A 17,490-nucleotide genomic window follows, 5' to 3' on the forward strand; every position below is an offset into this window, starting at 1 on the left:
CACAGTTCTCTGGAGCAACAGGAAGAAAAATTGCTGGGGGAATGAGGGGCTTCACTTGGTTAGTTAGCCAGAATATGGTTTCAGCCAATCCTATACCTGTCTCTTTTAAAAAAAAAAAAAAAAAAAAAAAATTGGCTAGTTGGTAGCAGAAATTAATGTGATTTTTACGTGCGCTCCTCTGTTAGCTTTGCCTCTTTTCTAGTTGCTCTTAAAAAGTAGAAGAGTAGTGGAGGGAGATGGGCGTTAAATATGAAGAAAGAAAGTGCAAAGGAAAATATGCACAGTATTTTGTCTCAAGAATAGAATGAGTATGTATCAGGAGATAATGACCAGGAGAGGTTTACTCCTCTTAATAGAGTCATTAGATTTAACCTAGTACTGAGTTTTCTACCTTCCTGTCTGTCCTTTCCCCTTTCTCAGGCTTATTCTCCAAACGATTGCAGTGCTCAATAGTGATATGAGCAGGAAGAATTTGTTAACATTGCAGCTCCCTGAAAATATGGTAGTAGCTTGGTTTGGTTTAGTCTGAAGTTCACATGGAGAGTGGGCAGATGACAACAATTAATTCACTTTAGAATCTCAGTGTAATAATGGAAATCCTGACATTTGTTGCAAAAGGAGTGAATTCAGTGGAAGGTAGTAGGTGAAGCCTGTTGCCCCTCAGCAGGCATTGTGACAGCGATAAGAAAACTTTATTAGCGGTTTGCTGATGTTTGATATCAGTTGGTATTAGTCTGGATCCTTTTTTCATTTGCGTGCTTTTGACAAGTGTCCAGAAAGAAGGCACTTTAACAAGTGTCAGCTAATCTGACTATCTCGGTGGAAAGCCCAACGAAAGGAGTAATACAGAAAACTCATTGCTATTCATATTTCTGGAGTTTTGGTTTCCATAGTACGTGTTTGCAAAGTGATACTGGACAACTAATATTTAAGGCTTATTACTTGAACTCCCTTTTTCATTATTAACAAGTGTTTGTAGCTCTGCAATTGAAGTGTATTAATAAATTAGTGAGAAAGTTTGTTTGCCAGGAGCCTGGATTTCTCATAATAAACTGTTTATCGTTGTCACGTTTTTCTGCTAAATAGGTATTCAGGATGGCTCAGTTGCTGATGCATATGACAGGATATTCATCTGTAACTCTTCTGAAGCAGTTGAACTAAATCTTCATTTATTTTTAGCATGTTAGTTTCAAAAACATCCTCTGAACGTAGGTGCCATTTTGTTTTCCTGAAGTCATGATTTTGGAACTACTTTGAATTCTCCTCTTAAATCCGGCACTGATTGCTACTGGTCTATAGAAAATGATGTCGAAAAGGTCTTCAAAAGACCTTTCTAAATGAAGAAAGTGGCTTTATTGTCAGTAGGCTAAAACTTGTTATAAAAAGCTTGACGTGTCCGCTGAAGGATCTGTGGAGGTCTGCAGATCAAAATATTGGATTGGATCAAAAAATCCTGAAGCAATAAAGTGAGGAGTCCTGCTGGAAAGGAGAAGAACAGGGAAAAAAAGTTATTCTCTGCTTACCAATTTTTGACTTACTCTGCTATATGTTTTTTGGTAAAATGAACAAGCATCGAGAACACTGAGAGAACTCAGGTTTATACGTAGCTTCCTTTGAAGCTAATCAGGCAATTTAGATGCATTTTTAATCTTAGTGTGTATTGGGATATAAGTTTACTCCTCTGGTTCTGAGATACTGTTGTTGGAAGGAAGTGAGCCTATTAATTACAAGTGTGTGTGTCTGATAACTGCTCCGTGTTTTAAATTGGTCTAATTTGGGGTTGACTTGATCAGTAGTCTAAGAAGGAAGTCTTCACTGGATCAGGTCATTTAAATTATTAGCATTGGTCTCTTTCATCAGGTTCCAAAACTCTGCCGTTTTCTCCCCTGAGACACCTGTATTTGATCCTTTGTAACTGCAAGCTTAGAGAAAGAACAGGTGTTTTTGAATTTTAGGTCTGGATTAGTGAAGGGAATGAAAAGCATAACATTGTGAGAAGACTGGGGAAAGAAGTTAGAGGTGCAGGAAAAAGAGTTGGAGGGCAGACAAAGCAGAAGGAAGGTGCTTCCCTCTCTTTCTGTTCAGTTGTGGCATCCATGGCATCCCACCTTTGTATTTGGTTGCATTTCACTTAGTATTGCCATAGCTGTGGGGTCTTACCATGGTTTGAAGTCCTTGTATCCTTCTGATTCAGACACTGAAAGCAGATTTTGTTATGCCCTGTAATATCATGTAATATTTTATGTTTGCCTTCAAGGTGCTTCAGACAGTGTTTTATTGGTTGATTTTTTTGATTTGATTTTATTGGGTTTTGTTTTTAAGCATACTACGGAGGGTAGTGGTAGTGGCTTGTGTAGATCTTGCAGGCAGCAAGCTTACTTTGCTATATGGCTAGATACTTTCCAGCCAGCAGGAGGCATAAATGTGCTTACGCATGTATTGTTTAAGTGATCAACTTGATTATTCTCTTGTATGTTTTGGGATGAGACAGTGATTGTGCATACTCTGTTCTTAGGTCCAAGGTAAGGATCCTTCAGTGGAAGTCACGCAGGACCTTATCGAGTCGGAAGAGGAGCATATAGAAGAGATGCCTGAAACTAGTCCTTTGATTGACCTTCCTACTTGTGAACTCAACAAACTTGAAGAGATTGCTGACCTAGTTACCTCTGTTCTCTCCTCACCCATCCGTAGAGAAAAGTTAGCGCTGGCCTTGGAGAACGAAGGCTACATTAAAAAACTCTTGCAGCTTTTCCAAGTCTGTGAGAATTTAGAGAACACAGAAGGCTTACATCATTTGTATGAAATTATTAGAGGAATTTTGTTCCTCAATAAAGCAACTCTGTTTGAGGTGATGTTTTCTGATGAGTGTATTATGGATGTTGTTGGATGCCTTGAGTATGATCCTTCTTTGGCTCAGCCGAAACGGCACAGGGAGTTCTTGACCAAAACAGCAAAATTTAAGGAGGTTATACCTATAACAGACTCTGAACTCAGGCAAAAAATCCACCAGACTTACAGGGTACAGTATATTCAGGACATCATCTTGCCGACACCATCTGTTTTTGAAGAGAATTTTCTTTCTACCCTCACTTCCTTTATTTTCTTCAACAAAGTTGAGATTGTCAGTATGTTGCAGGTAAGTGGTTTTTAATATGGGATCGCTGGATTATGTATAGATACCTCTAGCTCTAGTTTTGAAATTGATGACAGCTTTTTAACGTAACATAAGTTAATCATGCACACTTTCGTTCATTTGCATAGTCTTTCGAAAGCTTCCCCTTATTTCTAATATCTTCTTTTTCATTAAAAAATTTTTGTTCAGTTCCGGGTGAGTATATTAATACTTTTCAAAATGCATTGTAGATTGCTAAAAAAGACTTCCTCCTTGGTTCAGAAGCAGCAATATGCATTTTGAGATGTTTGACAAAGATATGGGGGCAACAAGCAATTTTCTGTATTAGATATCGGGTGACGTTTGTGACATCTTTATGACAAATTGTGAAGTCTGTGGTTCAAATGGGTATGTTCAGAACATTTCCATTATTATTGCTATTATTTTGTGGTACTAGAGTTCAAATGTTGTAGCATAAAGTGATTAAGTCACTAGTCGTCTTCATATTGATATCTCAAAGTGATATTTAATAAATGACAAAAATGTTACTGTGTCAAGGACTTGAAACACTTACGGAACACTTTGAATTGAGAACCAAGCTTAAAAGCAGCTGGGTATGACAATCAAGCTGGACTACAGAAAGAACCTTCATAAAGAGCTGTGCATGTGTTTCATGACATTTTGGGTATTCTCTCTGTTCAGTTATCATTTTGTTGTGCACGTTAATGGATACCTAATTAGGTGGCTTTATTCTGTTTCTGACCCTTTTCTTTGGAAAAACGGTTTATTTGTACGGAAGAGAACCTCATTAAACTGTCAGTTTGGGCTATGGATGGTCTCTATGAAATAGGAAGATGTATCAGGGAGAGGAGAGCAGTAAAACTGTGGAAAGAGGGAGAAATGACATTACAGCAAGGAGCGTTTCTAAAGAATGAGATAGCGGAACGAAAAAAATACAGAATTACAGAGAATTGCTTACTGTACGTGGATAAGCTTTTGGGCTTCTTTCTACTTTGGTTGAATAGCGGAAAAAATAAAAAGTAAATTCCACTTGCAAAATTAGAGGCTTTGTGTTAAATAACTCTTTTTACTCTTTGGACATACCGCTTTTCTAAAATGAAAAATAAATTCAGCATCTTTCTCCTGAGGGCACAGTCCTGCTTCTATTTAGAGATCAGTTTGTTTTTTTTAAAAACTCTGTGAAGTTTCTTTTTTTCCTTTTGAGTTTTACTGTACTGAATGTTTAATTGTGCCTTAACAGAAAACTGTTATTTCCTGATTAATTCATACCTCTGGAGCTCTTTGAAGAAAGTTCTGAAATTTTCTGGCAGTTCTGTGCTGTTCTCAGTCGCTGCCGTCTTTGCCACGATAAGCAGAGTAGCTGGCACATAGCATGATTTATCTTATTTTAAAGATTGTAATTTAATCATAAACGTGTTGATTTGCCAATAGTATTGATACCTACATCGGTTGACCTGCATTAAGAATTACAAGCTAAGAAGAAGATAAAATGTGCAAGAGATCTTACTGGGTAGCATGCTTGAGAAAAAAGAATTGGTAATAGGAAGCTTGGTTGCGAAGGACTCTCTTCGCAGCCCCCCGGTGTAAATCAGCTTTTGGTTGCTGTGTGGCAAAAGAATCCTAAAGCTCATTTGGGTAGGGTGAGACAATTAGAAGTCTCGTTACCCTAAGCACACTGGCAAAGCTACCTAGGAGTATGCGGTTTACAGGAATAAAGGATTGCGTTTGCTACTCCAGCAAAGGTCCTTTCTAAGTGATACAAAGCAGTAGACCCCGGTGCTGCTATAGATGAAGGGCAGCCACACGGGAGGCTGAGGAAACATGAAAGACAAAAACAGATCCAGCCTGTGCTTTAGGGCATCAGGACTGCACCCTGCGACTTTATACAAGCGAGAGTCCTTCTATTGCCAAGTACTCTGTGCTGGGGGATTTTCTAGCCTGTCTGTTGTTGACTGTGATACAGTTTTTTTTAACAGACTTAATTGATCTGTTAAGCCAAAGCCAGCAAAGCTTAGAATAAACTACTAAGTCTGTGTAAGTTGCACCCTGCCTGTTGTTGGTTTTTTGTGTTTGTTTTTTGTTTTTTTTTTTTTTTTTGGAAAGCATTTTTTCCCAGCCATACTAAAATTTTCAGGAAAAAAATGTTGTGACCCTTTGATATTCCTGTAACTGTAACAGTTCTGTACTATGTGAGCTTAATGACACTCGTACATTTTAGTGACGGAACACAGCAAAGTGTAGAAGAGCTACCTACGTTACCCAGTGTAGAACGTAATATGCTTCTACTTCTGTTTCTATTTGTTCAACAAGTAAGTAAAGTTTGTAGAGTTAAATCAGTATAGTGATGGGTAATTTTGTAATGCTATAGGATAACGTAACAGTTTGCATTCAGATTTGTGTTGTATTTGGAAGGTAACAAAGGGACTTTTTGATTTGAGAGAATGTCAGCGCTGTTTTTTCCATGCAAAGGAATGCAGAGAAAGCAAAGTATAAAGGCGGCGGGAAATGCCCAAACTGTTGAGAGAACAACAGTTCACCCTGATTTTCTTCTACTTCTTGAGTAGTAAGCAACAGCGTAACTGAAATGTTTAACCAGAGGTGAAGTGTTGTCCAGTGTATTTAAAAATAAATATCTCCTGATAGGGGGTCTTGATGTGAAAAGAAAAGAAAAACCAAGAAGGCTTTCAAGAGGGGGAAAACTGAACTTTCTTCAAGTGTGCGAACCTTGTTTTAATGAGAACGAAGTTCACAGGGGAAGTGGCTGCAGCAAACTATTCGTGTGTCAATATAGTTACGCTTGCATAGGTGAACTGATGAAACGTTTGCAGTACTGCAGATCCAAAATAGGGTAACTGGATGCGTGGTCTGACGCTAACTGTAGAGTGTTAACAGCACAGATGTGGCGTGGTAAAAATTGAACCTTGATTGACAATTCCTAGTGTAGACTGATATAGGTTGCCTGCCTAGTTACGTGCATGGTATAGGGAGGAAGCCTGGGGCAAAGACTGTAATTTTCCCTCCTTTTGGTGTGTGAATGTGCTGGAAGATCGTACAGTGAGTGAAATGGGTAGGACAGGGTGGTAAAACATGGGGAATGGCATGGCAGAGAACAGAAGGAAACAACACTTTTTTTTTTTTTTTTTTTTTTAAGATTAGCCCTTTAGAAGGCAGATTTAATAATCATCATCTGTACTCAGCTTAACATATGTTTGTGAACTTGTAGACCTGTTTCTGAAATACAGAATGAGTACAAAGACAGTGCATTGGAAATTGTACTCCTGAATGTGCACACTTACATTTCCCTTTCTCTGCAATGAAATGTCACTGTATGAAAAATAGCATATCTACCAAATTGGCTAATGGATGTTTTTTTGTTTCTAATGGATAAGTAAGTAGTTAAGCATAAAATTGGACTTTGTACAGTTTTTGAGCCTATAGATTGACTTTTTATCTCTTAAGACATCTTGTGTAAGCCGTATTCTTCTTACATGTGTTATGCAGGAAGACGAGAAATTTTTGTCTGAAGTTTTTGCACAATTAACAGATGAAGCTACAGATGATGACAAACGATGTGAACTGGTGAGTCACTGGTCTTGGTAGTTCTTTGAATGCTTTAAACTTCCGAGACTAAATAGAAACGTTGAGACTGTTGTATATAGTTCTACGTTCATTGAGGTGTTTGTTATAATCCTAGAATCTCTTCTGATCTAACGATGTCTTTGGTTTCATACTCACTAGAAAATTTTCTCGCAATGTAAACTGTGATTTATTTATTCTGAATAATTGGTTTACTATCGAGAAAGCGTTAGCACTAAAGGTCTGGACTTTAAAAGCACGCTTTCTTCTAAATATTCTTCAACATACCATACCCTTACGCTTCCATACGAATGTTGCTTTTTTCGGTACTTCTTACTCATTCAAGAAAATCTTGAAGTCTACCTTAGTGTATACATATGTTGCACATGTTTATTTCGGAATATGTTTATCCACTTAGTGTAAATGGCTTTGCCAAAATCCAGACTCTGTGCTTGCAGCAAAGGAAACATCTTTGTTCTTTCAAACAAAACGCATGCCAGACAGAACTATAAATCCTTCATATGCCACACGTGATAAAATAGCGGAAAGATGAATATATCTCTTTCTGAGGTAAATTTCTACCTCTTACGTACTTTGGGAGCTTTAATTGCTTTTGCTTTGCTTGCACACCTAATGTCTACCTAATTGGTGCTGTTGATTGTTGGAGGAGAAAGGACTGGAAAAATCCAGTACCAGTGTATCAGTACACAAACTCTCCCACAAATTGTAACTGTTTCCTACTTTTGGAAGAGTTTGCAAAACTGGTGGCATGATGAACAGTCCTCTTTGAGCCTTGTCGCTTGGCAGAGTTTCTTTGAAGATCACAAAAGAAGAGATACGTAATTGTCCAGGTGTATCTTTTCCTTGTGGAGAGTGTGGATGTTGTTTGAGATGTGGGTCTTACTTTCAGCTGACATAAGAATTAGTGATATGTTTAGACTTTAATTCTATACAGACATGAGTTTGCTTATGTAACCCAGTTACACAAACATGTGATTTTGATTACCGGAAAGAGGGACAACTGTATCTTCTTGATGGATAACTATCCTTGATTATACTCATATCTTCCTAGTTTTGTTACCACTGTTATCCCAGAATAACTAGTTTCTTCAAGTTGTAGTAAGAGTTCATTGTTTGCTGTATGAAAAGCAGCTTACGCTACTTTTTTCCTTATGTGATAGGTTAACTTTTTCAAGGAATTCTGTGCGTTTTCTCAGACGTTACAACCTCAGAACAGAGATGCGTTTTTCAAAACTTTGGCAAAGTTGGGAATCCTTCCCGCTCTTGAAATTGTAATGGTAAGTGAAAACTGAAAGCTGGTTTTATTTAAAAACAAAAAACGTAGAACCTCTCCTCCCCCCTCCTGACACAGCCTTTTGGCCGTTTTTTCAGATCTGGTAAACATTTTTATATCTTGAGTTTCATTGGGCAGCTTTGCTCTTCTGAAAATTAAAGTACTGTAAAGTTCAGAATCCAAAAGATGTCCACGTTTTTTTTTTAAAGTGGCCTAATTTTATTTACGTATGTATTTTACTTTGTATGATAGAGAAATCTGTGGTAAGCGCAGTACTCTTGAAACGTAGTGTAAAAATTAAAAGGTATTCTTTTCTCGGCGTGGCTTCTTGATTTTTGGAGCAGTGCCAAACTAGTATTTTTAGATCATCTCGAACTGTTATCTTGTTCCTATTCCAAAAGATCACGTAATTCTGTCTTTTCAGAGGTATGAAGCAGGTGGTCTTTTTCTGCAATGTTGAAGCATACTTTTTATCACTCCTTCAGTTGAAGTAGCTACCGCTGCTTGACCACTGGAAGTTATATATCACCACCGTTGTTGCTTAGAAACTCTAAATTCATTTTCTGTAGATTCTGAAGTAGCAATCTGCCAAGTTACCAGGTTGACATTGACTGTTACGAAAGCACCAAAGTAATACAGATTTTAAGTGACTAGATGAACCCTAATCTCATGATTTTTTTCCGGGCCTAGACCAGTGTAAATGTTTCCTGTCCCATTTAATTTTTTAGGTTTAAAATTGTGTAGTTATCAGAAAGAAAAAATTGCATACTATAAGGAAAATGATTAATTCTTATTGCCTGTGAGTATAGAAACATTTGTATGTACGTGCAATTAATTCATACTTGATCCTTTTGTATATATCTAGTTAAACTTGGATGTTTTGTCGACTAGCACCGTATTAACTGTTTCTTGCGTAAATTGTAGCTATCAAATTCACAGGAATCCTTATATTCTTTTTCAGGAAGAGAAATAGTGGTGAAAAGGTTTTGCCCTATTTTATCTTTTTTTTTCTGTATCTGTGTTAATTTTTTTTTTTTTTAATAATAAAATGTTCTCACATACCTCCCTGATTCTTTGCAGCTGTGCCTGAAATGGTTTATCTGTAATAAATTGATCTCATTTTTATTAGGGAATGGACGATTTGCAAGTTAGATCTGCTGCTACAGATATATTTTCTTATCTGGTAGAATTCAGTCCATCCATGGTCCGAGAATTTGTAATGCAAGAGGCCCAGCAGAGTGATGATGTGAGTAAAATATTTTGGAGCTTATGTATTATCCTGTGTACATTTAATGTTTACTGAAGTCTTACGTATAAGTTATACGTCAGATGAAAGAGTTGTAAAGTTTTTGTTTGCCTGTTTACTTTGTGAGAGTACAGAAAACGTAGCTGCCAGTTCCTTGGTGGCTAATGTAAGCATAGATGCCTGTATCAGGCTTGTTTAAGTAGGTGCCTGGTAGCTGCTATCTGAAAATCAATTTTTTTCTCAGGAAGAAACTTGCTTAATGTATATCTGAGTTTGAGGATATACCTGTCTGGCTCCCTGCCAATTAGGGCAATGACTGCCATAGCTGCTCTGTTACAAAATCTCTTGATTGCTCTTTTGTTGCTCCTTGCTTTCAGTTAGACTGGAATTTTCCAAAGCTTGGAGGTGAAATCCGTGTGCCTTTGAGTTGGGCAGCAGTGCCTGTCCTTGCCTTTGGGGGTCGGATGCCCGGATTTAGGGAAACCTATTGGTCTGCCTTTTGAGTCATGTCTCTCCTGAGAGCCATGCACCTAGCCCTGTCCCTGGTGTTGGCCTGGAAGCACGCAGGACTTTGCTCAGATTGTCAGCATCTGCATCTGGCGTTCTTAAAAAGCGGAGCCAGCGGTTCTATTACGTCTGCTACGGGACCACGCAGCCTGTTCTTAGGAGGAAGAAAAAAGAGAGGGGGAAAAAAAGAAGTAGGGTACAGTTATGTAGGTATTATAAACATAGGAAGAATCAGACTTGAGACTTAAAATTTCTGAGCATGGTAGTGTTCCGTGTTCTTACATTCATAAGACCGTAATTGTGCCTGATAGTGATCTTCAGGTGAGGAGAGATGTGCCTGACAGAACTCGAGTGTCTAGATGCAGCTTCAAGAGATGGTTTCATTTGATTTACTGTTTCTAGTTCGCTTTATTGTTAAAATACTGAAACTTGGTATGGAAGCGCTAGGAAAAGCATTTCACTTTTGAAACCTTGTGTCTTAACTGTGTGGTTGTTGGGGTGGTTTTTTTTCTTTGTTTGTTTTTCTCCAGGATATCCTCCTCATCAATGTGGTCATTGAGCAGATGATCTGCGATACTGATCCTGAACTTGGAGGAGCTGTTCAGTTAATGGGGCTCTTGCGTACTCTGATAGATCCAGAGAATATGTTGGCCACAGCTAATGTAAGAAAATGCGAAGGGGTAAAGACACTTTATTGTCTCAACAAAATTAAAAGCCTGACAGTCTTTCTCCCGCTTATTCTGGTGGGAGGATAAGAGATGTTTTTTGACAGTGTCATTTTTGGTCTGGTATTGAATTTCATCAGGCTAAGAAGTAAATGGAAACTTCCATTAACCCTTGATAATAAAAGGCATGTCTGTGTGGTGTTGTTATAAGTATTTATTAAAATGAGCGATCCTGTGCTTCAGTGAAATAGTTCTAGCCTAGTCATAAATTCTGCTAGCTGGATGGTAAATACTGAAATATAAAAAGAATCCAAGAGAGTTTTGGCTGAAACCAAATCAACGTTTTAGTATCAGTGGCGCAATAAAGATGCAGCATCATTGAACTAGTCCACCATGAGGCAGTTCTTTGTATTCCTCTAGAATTCCAGACTGTACGCGCTTTCAGACGTCAACGTAAAAACAACTTTTCTTGAAACTTGGGTTTAAAACTTTGCTGATCATTTCTTCCTTTCATCTGCTGTCATACTGAATGCAGGCCTTTTCAAGGGCAAATTATTATGCATCTCTTACCTTTCCAACGTTGGTACCAAATGCAGGTTTACTCTTTTGCGGGGTATAGCTATTTATTAAAAGTACAATGTACTTGCTATTTAATGCATACTCTACTTAAGGAAAAACATTGTCATCTTGCTTGTATATCGATATGTATGTACTATGCAGATGGACAAGACGCAACTTTGGTGTAAAAAGTTGCAGGTTACGTGGGCAGCATTTCAGCCTTTACCTTTTAAAATGGTTTAAACCATCTTTGTGAAACGCTTTGATCAGACGTTTCTGTCTCTTCAGTATATGTTTGCCTCCACAATGCTGTTTTTCGGTGGTGGTGAAGCTGGTTTGATGTCTTGTAAATCTTGCTGTTTTGTTTAATTAAATAAATGTATCTTACACCAGCGAAGTCAAAGAATGTTACGAGTCCAACCAAACCGATAGAGCTAAAGCTAAGGCAATCAGCTAGAATTCTTTGTAGGCTTTTGTGTTACTACTCTTCGTATTTAAGTTTAGAAGGATACATAAAAATGCCAGCATTTAATAAAAGTTATATTTGTTTTAGAAAACAGAAAAAAGTGAATTTCTCAATTTCTTCTACAACCATTGTATGCATGTTCTTACTGCACCACTTCTGGCTAATACATCAGAAGATAAATGTGAAAAAGGTAGGGTTTTATTTATTTGTTTATCTTGTAATGTTTTCACCTGACTTACTGTACTGGTAATGGCGAAAAGATTTGTGATGTGAGCTGGGAATACACTTCCTGAAAACTATTGTTCCCCGGTGGCAGGGGATCAACGGGCAGAAGTCCAAAAGGTCATGTAATTTTCATTAGATTAGTTGCTGCTTTGGTAACATTTCTGCATATGCTTTGTTTTTTTTAAAAAAAAAAAAAAAACCAAAAAACAAAAAACTGCTGATGCACATCGTGAATTTTATGCTAGTTTTACAACTGCACGTTTTAAAACGCTTTGCTGTAAAGCAGAGTGTCTTTAGTTCACAGGGGCTTTTAGGAAAAAAAATATATATATAAAAAATTTTGTGGTGTTCAGCAGAATGATGCATTACGTGGTTCTAGGCATCCAGTATCTTCAGGTGGTTAGCTCCAAAGACCGGTTTTCACTTTGTACTTCAGAATAGTATAGAAATGCTGGAAAAAGTATCTTCCAAGAAATGCAATTTGGAACTCCTTCCTGGTGGTAGGAGGGGAGGGTGATCTCCTCCCACGGACAACTAAAAATGAATTAGAATGCCTTATTTTCCTCTGGTGTTTTACAAACAGAAATTGAACTTGACACCTCTGAGTCAGACTTCTTTTCTTAAATACTCTTTCAAGAGATGAAAGAAATGGTTTTACCAAATATATGGAAAGATGTTTGATTTAATCTTACCTACCTTCTCTTGTGTGTTAAGTGAATCATTAGAATTAAAAAAAATATATCATTTTTTAGTGTATACATTTCATACATAAACCTTGTAGAACATCTGTAGCATTCATTTCAGAATGTTATGCGAAACATGTAGAATAAGTACCTTTTTTTAGCCTAGGGAGGAACAATATTCCTCAGTGTTAGATTACATATTTTCACCTAATTGTACTTGAAATTTTGTAATGTAAACTGAATACAGAAATATCATCTGGCATATTCTGCTGTATATTTATTTTCCTGTAGATTACTGAAGCTTTTGATTTGTTTAAAAGTTTGAACAGTTGAAAATTTGATTATTTATGCATGTTTTTTAAACATTTACTCTACAGCACCTTGAAAACCTTTTCCTTTATATTTATTTTGTCAGATGCAGTAGTTGGGTCTACTAAGAGTAATACAATTTGTCCTGGTAAGTTTTACCTCACCTTGTATTTTGAAACTTGTTTCATACACTGTGTACGTTTAAAACAACAACAAAAAAAAGTTAAGTGTGTCCATGTTTTGATTTTAAATACTCTTTATTAGCATAGATGTAGCTGTGTTGCTTCATTTGAGACATCAGGAAGCTGGAAGAATAACATTTTGTTTGTTTGTTTGAATCTGCGCTGGCTTCTTTGAGTGTTACGAAAAGAATAGTCCGCTCTCTTAATTTGGGTAGCTGCAACTAGTAGGTCCCATAAACAGTAGTTTTGCAGGGGTGGGGAGGGTGTTTCCTTGTTTCCTTCTGACAGAATATCCAGCTTCCTAAAGCGATTCAGTATGCAGGTAAAAAGATAACAAGAACCGTAATCGCAACCAAGCTGAGTGACTATTTGGTGCATGACTTTTTCTTCCCTCCTTCCTTCTCTCCCGCTCCCTCTAGTTAATGTATTTATTTTCCTCATAGATAATTATCAAACGGCGCAACTACTTGCCTTAATTCTGGAGCTGCTTACTTTCTGTGTGGAACACCACACGTATCACATCAAGAATTATATTATGAACAAAGATTTGTTAAGAAGAGTATTGGTCTTGATGAATTCAAAACACACCTTTTTGGCCTTGTGTGAGTATGGAGCTGCCGTTAATTTCCTTTTCCAAGATTTGAGTATGGGCAATGTGGAATGTGTATGGATACATGTGTATATTTAAATTAAAATTTCATATTGCTTTCCTGTTAATTACCGACTAGTTGTTGAGTATTTTGGAAAAAAGGTGGCAAATACCTGGTAACCTAGAACTGTCCTCCTTCCACCGTAAATTGCATTGGTCTCTCTTTTGAATTCCACAGTGATGCCTTAAGTCTTTATGCTAATCATTTGTGATTGGGTATCGAATCCCATTTATATGGGAATGCTGTCATTTCTTAATAACATCAGAAAAGTAGCACTCCTTGTGGAGAGTGAATGGAATTTTGTGAACCATGGTGTTTAAAGAATAGTGATTCATTCTGGAAGGTGAACACAGAAGAGCACAGGAGTGAACTTCACTGAAATACCTTAACAGGAATACTAAACTTTGCGTGTGGAGAAGTTTATTGTGGTTGTACTTCAAAAAGAATTGAATGGAGCCTGATCACATTCAAATATGCAGAGCAGTAAAAAATGGGGGGAAAAAAAGATCAGCTATCTTCAAATGTTTATTTTGAACTTTCAGAAAATGTTTTTTAATGCTTTTCGTTTGGAAGTGCACCTTCCTCTAAGTAACGTGGGTTTTGGGGTTTTTCCCCCCCCATTTTCTCCAAGAGAAGCAGACTGGAGCCCAGATGAGTAGTTGTTTTAAAAACTTCTGAATTTCTTTCTTCATACAGGTGCTCTTCGCTTTATGAGGAGGATAATTGGCCTAAAAGATGAATTTTATAACCGTTATATCACCAAGGGAAACCTGTTTGAACCAGTTATAAATGCTCTTTTGGATAACGGAACTAGGTACAATCTGCTCAACTCTGCTGTGATTGAACTATTTGAATTCATCAGAGTGGTAAGTTAAGCAGCTTCTTCAGCTCTTGAATGTATGTGGTATCTTAGATAGAACTGCAGAATGCAAATCTTTCATGGGAAATAGTGTATTGCTACTTAAAAACACACAACAAAAAAACCCCATAGCTCTTAAAATATTCAAATAGAAAGTAGGCAGTAATTTGCTTCATATTTTATTACACCTGACCATCCCTCCCAAGAATACTTGTAGGCCATATGAATAGGTGTGCATATATTTGTGTGTGTGCGTGTGTAAAAGCAGTATATGAATTCATTATTGGCAGCTAAAAATAAGGCTGCTGCTTCATCTCCTCTGAAAAAGTGCTGTGCTTTGAAATCTGGAGGGTTCAAGACTTCCAACAGTAAAGATAAGTTTTTATTTCTTCCTGGCAGAAGGGCGTCCAGTGCAGTCACTTGCTCGGCGCTCTCTTGCGATAGTTGCTGTTCGTTGAATAAGTGGCAACTGCTAATAGTGCATAGGAATTATTTTTTTTAAGTTAACCTTTCCTCTCACACAAAGGAAATTATTTTAATATGGCCTTTTCTGATTAGAGGAGGCATTTACATAACTGCTCTGTCACGAGAGGAGAAGGAATTGAACCATTTAATTCAGGACTGTCGCATTATTGCCCTTCAGTGTCTCTATACGTGTTAATTGTAATCCTTGATTCACGGGCCAGAACAGACATGTCAGAGATGCTCTACAGCTGCAGCCTGTAAATCAGAATCTTTTAAGTGGTTGACTGCAGTGTCACTGGACCAAACTTAGAAGTGAGGAATTAGGTGAAATACGTTGTATGTGAGCAAGTCTGGGTCTAAATGAGATTGATTTGACTAGAAATTGGAGCAAGCCTTTAAAATCCTACACACGTCCTTCCTCAGACAGTGCCAAGCTTTTCTGCCAGCAAAGTTTTAAGGAACAATGTGTGCGCGGACAGGACAGAGGACAAATGGGAGCACCCTGTCTGTTGTACTGCTGGGGTGGGAAACCCAGGCTTTGTAGCAGCTCCTGAGCGACTCGCTGTAAATGCCTTGATGTCCGAGAACCCTCTCGGCAAATCTTTATGTTCCCCAAAAGCAGAGGGCAGTTTTTAGCTTGATGCTGTGGTAGCAGCCCTCTTTTCCAACAAGAGGAAAAGTCATTGTGTTTTTTGGATGATTCAGATACAGGTATTTTGTTACTTCCTTTTTGCCGTTGCGGTATGAAAATTAAGATTTGCCTCGTAAGGTCAGACTTGTTTAGAAGATGGCTGATCAAAAGGTGCCTCATCCTGCTTGTGCTGCTGTAGTTATGGAGGGCGAGGAAGAGAGCTAAAATTTGTGGAAAGAGCAGGGTGTAATTAAATTGTTCCTTATTTTTCTCAAGAAGGCCTAATCCTAGAGAGCAAACATTATGATTTAATCACTCAAAATATCACAAATGGGAATGGGACAGGAAAAGAGAGAGATTATCTTCCAGTTATATGGGAAATTATAATTATTTCTGTAGACTTATTTTTTTATTTAAAAATCTCGAATGACTTCACGTTTCTTTCCAATAATCTCTTCCCTCTGGAGAATGGATCAGTTACTTTTAAAACGAAACAACGCTAAAGCTTTCTGAATTTCTGCATGTCAATACTTGAAACTTAAAAACTGTTTTGTGCTTGTGCAGGAAGATATCAAGTCACTTATTGCACATATAGTTGAAAACTTTTATAATGCACTTGAATCTATCGAATATGTTCAGACGTTCAAGGGATTGAAGACAAAATATGAGCAGGAGAAAGATCGACAAAACCAGAAACTGAACAGGTACTCTCCAGTTTTTATGTCCCAAGGCTTTTATTTACTGTCATTATGTAATATGTTGTTATTGCTGCTTTCCCCCTTCCCTCTGCTCAAAGAGGACAAAAAAAGGCAAAGGCTAGATTTTTTTTTTTTTCTTTTCCTTTCATGATGACAATTTATTTAATTACAGTAAGCCCCCATTTGGGTTTCCTTGTGGCCAGTGTAATACAGTTCATGCTTGTCAATATCTTAAATGTTAAATTCAGAAAACTTTTAGCTTATGAAGAGTAGAATCTTCTTCTGTCATTCATAGTTTTAGGCTTCAGTCTCCCTCGTCGTCAGGTGACGTTTGGGTGAAGTTTATGGTGGTACTAGAACCGTGGCCTGGGCTTGATTGCCTTCTCAAGTGCATTGAATTCTCTTTAAAATTCTGTGCCAAGCTGACAGTCTGGAAATGGTGAGCAAAACTTGAATCCTTTGTCATGTGTTTCTTACAGTGTTCCATCTATATTGCGTAGCAATAGATTTCGCAGAGATGCAAGAGCCTTAGAGGAAGATGAAGAAATGTGGTTCAATGAAGATGAAGAGGAAGAAGGTGAAGCTGTTGTACCTCCAGTCGAGAAGTCGAAACCAGAGGATGATTTTCCAGATAGCTATGAAAAATTTATGGAAACTAAAAAAGGTATTGGCCAAATTTCAGCTTGTCAGCATGGCAAGTGCCATCAGATATACGGAGCGTTGTGTACCATGTAAACAATGTGTCATTTTTGCACTCTGAAGCATATGCAGCAGTAATGGCATTCTGTGAAGTAAGTAATGAATTCTTGATGTGCCTTTGCAAGCCAATTTAGGATGAAAACGATCAATTAAATTGCTCCAAACATGCTGGTAGTTTAGATCGCCTTTAAAAGTAAATTCTGTATGTGCTTGGGTATCCTGAGTGAGCACCATCCCCGTGTCCAAAGCAGCTGTGCCATATTCTCATGTTGAATGCGTGCTTTGGGTGAGGTCGGTAGGTGAGTTGTTGATTGAAACCAAAAGAAGAAAAGGCTTCTTTTGTCCTGCAGTTATCCTGTGATGTGGGTTGTTCTTTATGGTGTACAACGTTTAAGTATGAATATGTTTGTCCCTCAGCTAAAGAGAGTGAAGACAAAGAAAATCTTCCAAAAAGGACTTCAGCTGGGGGTTTCAAATTCACTTTTTCCCACTCTGCCAGCGCAGCTAATGGCGCAAATGGTGCAAACAGCAAATCTGTGGCAGCTCAAACGTCACCAGCAAGCTCCAATGGCTCCTCTTCCAAGAATGCAACCCTGACCACAGCCGTGACAGCCACGAAGGTGGGACAACTTGAGTAAGAGTGC

The 17,490-nt window shown here is 37.8% G+C and overlaps 1 protein-coding gene across 4 annotated transcripts in view; it reads left to right on the forward strand.

Annotated features, from left to right (window-relative positions):
* PPP4R3B (protein phosphatase 4 regulatory subunit 3B) overlaps nucleotides 1-17,490 on the forward strand; it is a 31,970-nt gene that overhangs the window by 10,623 nt on the left and 3,857 nt on the right. Inside the window, exons 4-15 of one of the 4 annotated variants that reach the window (XM_068939912.1) lie at nucleotides 2,516-3,136; nucleotides 6,635-6,712; nucleotides 7,891-8,007; nucleotides 9,133-9,249; nucleotides 10,287-10,418; nucleotides 11,533-11,635; nucleotides 12,769-12,810; nucleotides 13,288-13,446; nucleotides 14,191-14,360; nucleotides 16,014-16,153; nucleotides 16,627-16,811; nucleotides 17,264-17,466. In XM_068939912.1, the coding sequence (XP_068796013.1) occupies nucleotides 2,516-3,136; nucleotides 6,635-6,712; nucleotides 7,891-8,007; nucleotides 9,133-9,249; nucleotides 10,287-10,418; nucleotides 11,533-11,635; nucleotides 12,769-12,810; nucleotides 13,288-13,446; nucleotides 14,191-14,360; nucleotides 16,014-16,153; nucleotides 16,627-16,811; nucleotides 17,264-17,466 (2,067 nt within the window). Of the gene's footprint in view, nucleotides 1-2,515; nucleotides 3,137-6,634; nucleotides 6,713-7,890; nucleotides 8,008-9,132; nucleotides 9,250-10,286; nucleotides 10,437-11,532; nucleotides 11,636-12,768; nucleotides 12,811-13,287; nucleotides 13,447-14,190; nucleotides 14,361-16,013; nucleotides 16,154-16,626; nucleotides 16,812-17,263; nucleotides 17,467-17,490 lie in introns of all 4 variants that reach the window. The other 3 variants (XM_068939911.1, XM_068939914.1, XM_068939915.1) reach the window with 3 other exon arrangements.

This window comes from Struthio camelus, chromosome 3 (assembly GCF_040807025.1).
Source record: "Struthio camelus isolate bStrCam1 chromosome 3, bStrCam1.hap1, whole genome shotgun sequence".
NCBI classification, from domain to species: Eukaryota; Metazoa; Chordata; class Aves; order Struthioniformes; family Struthionidae; genus Struthio; species Struthio camelus.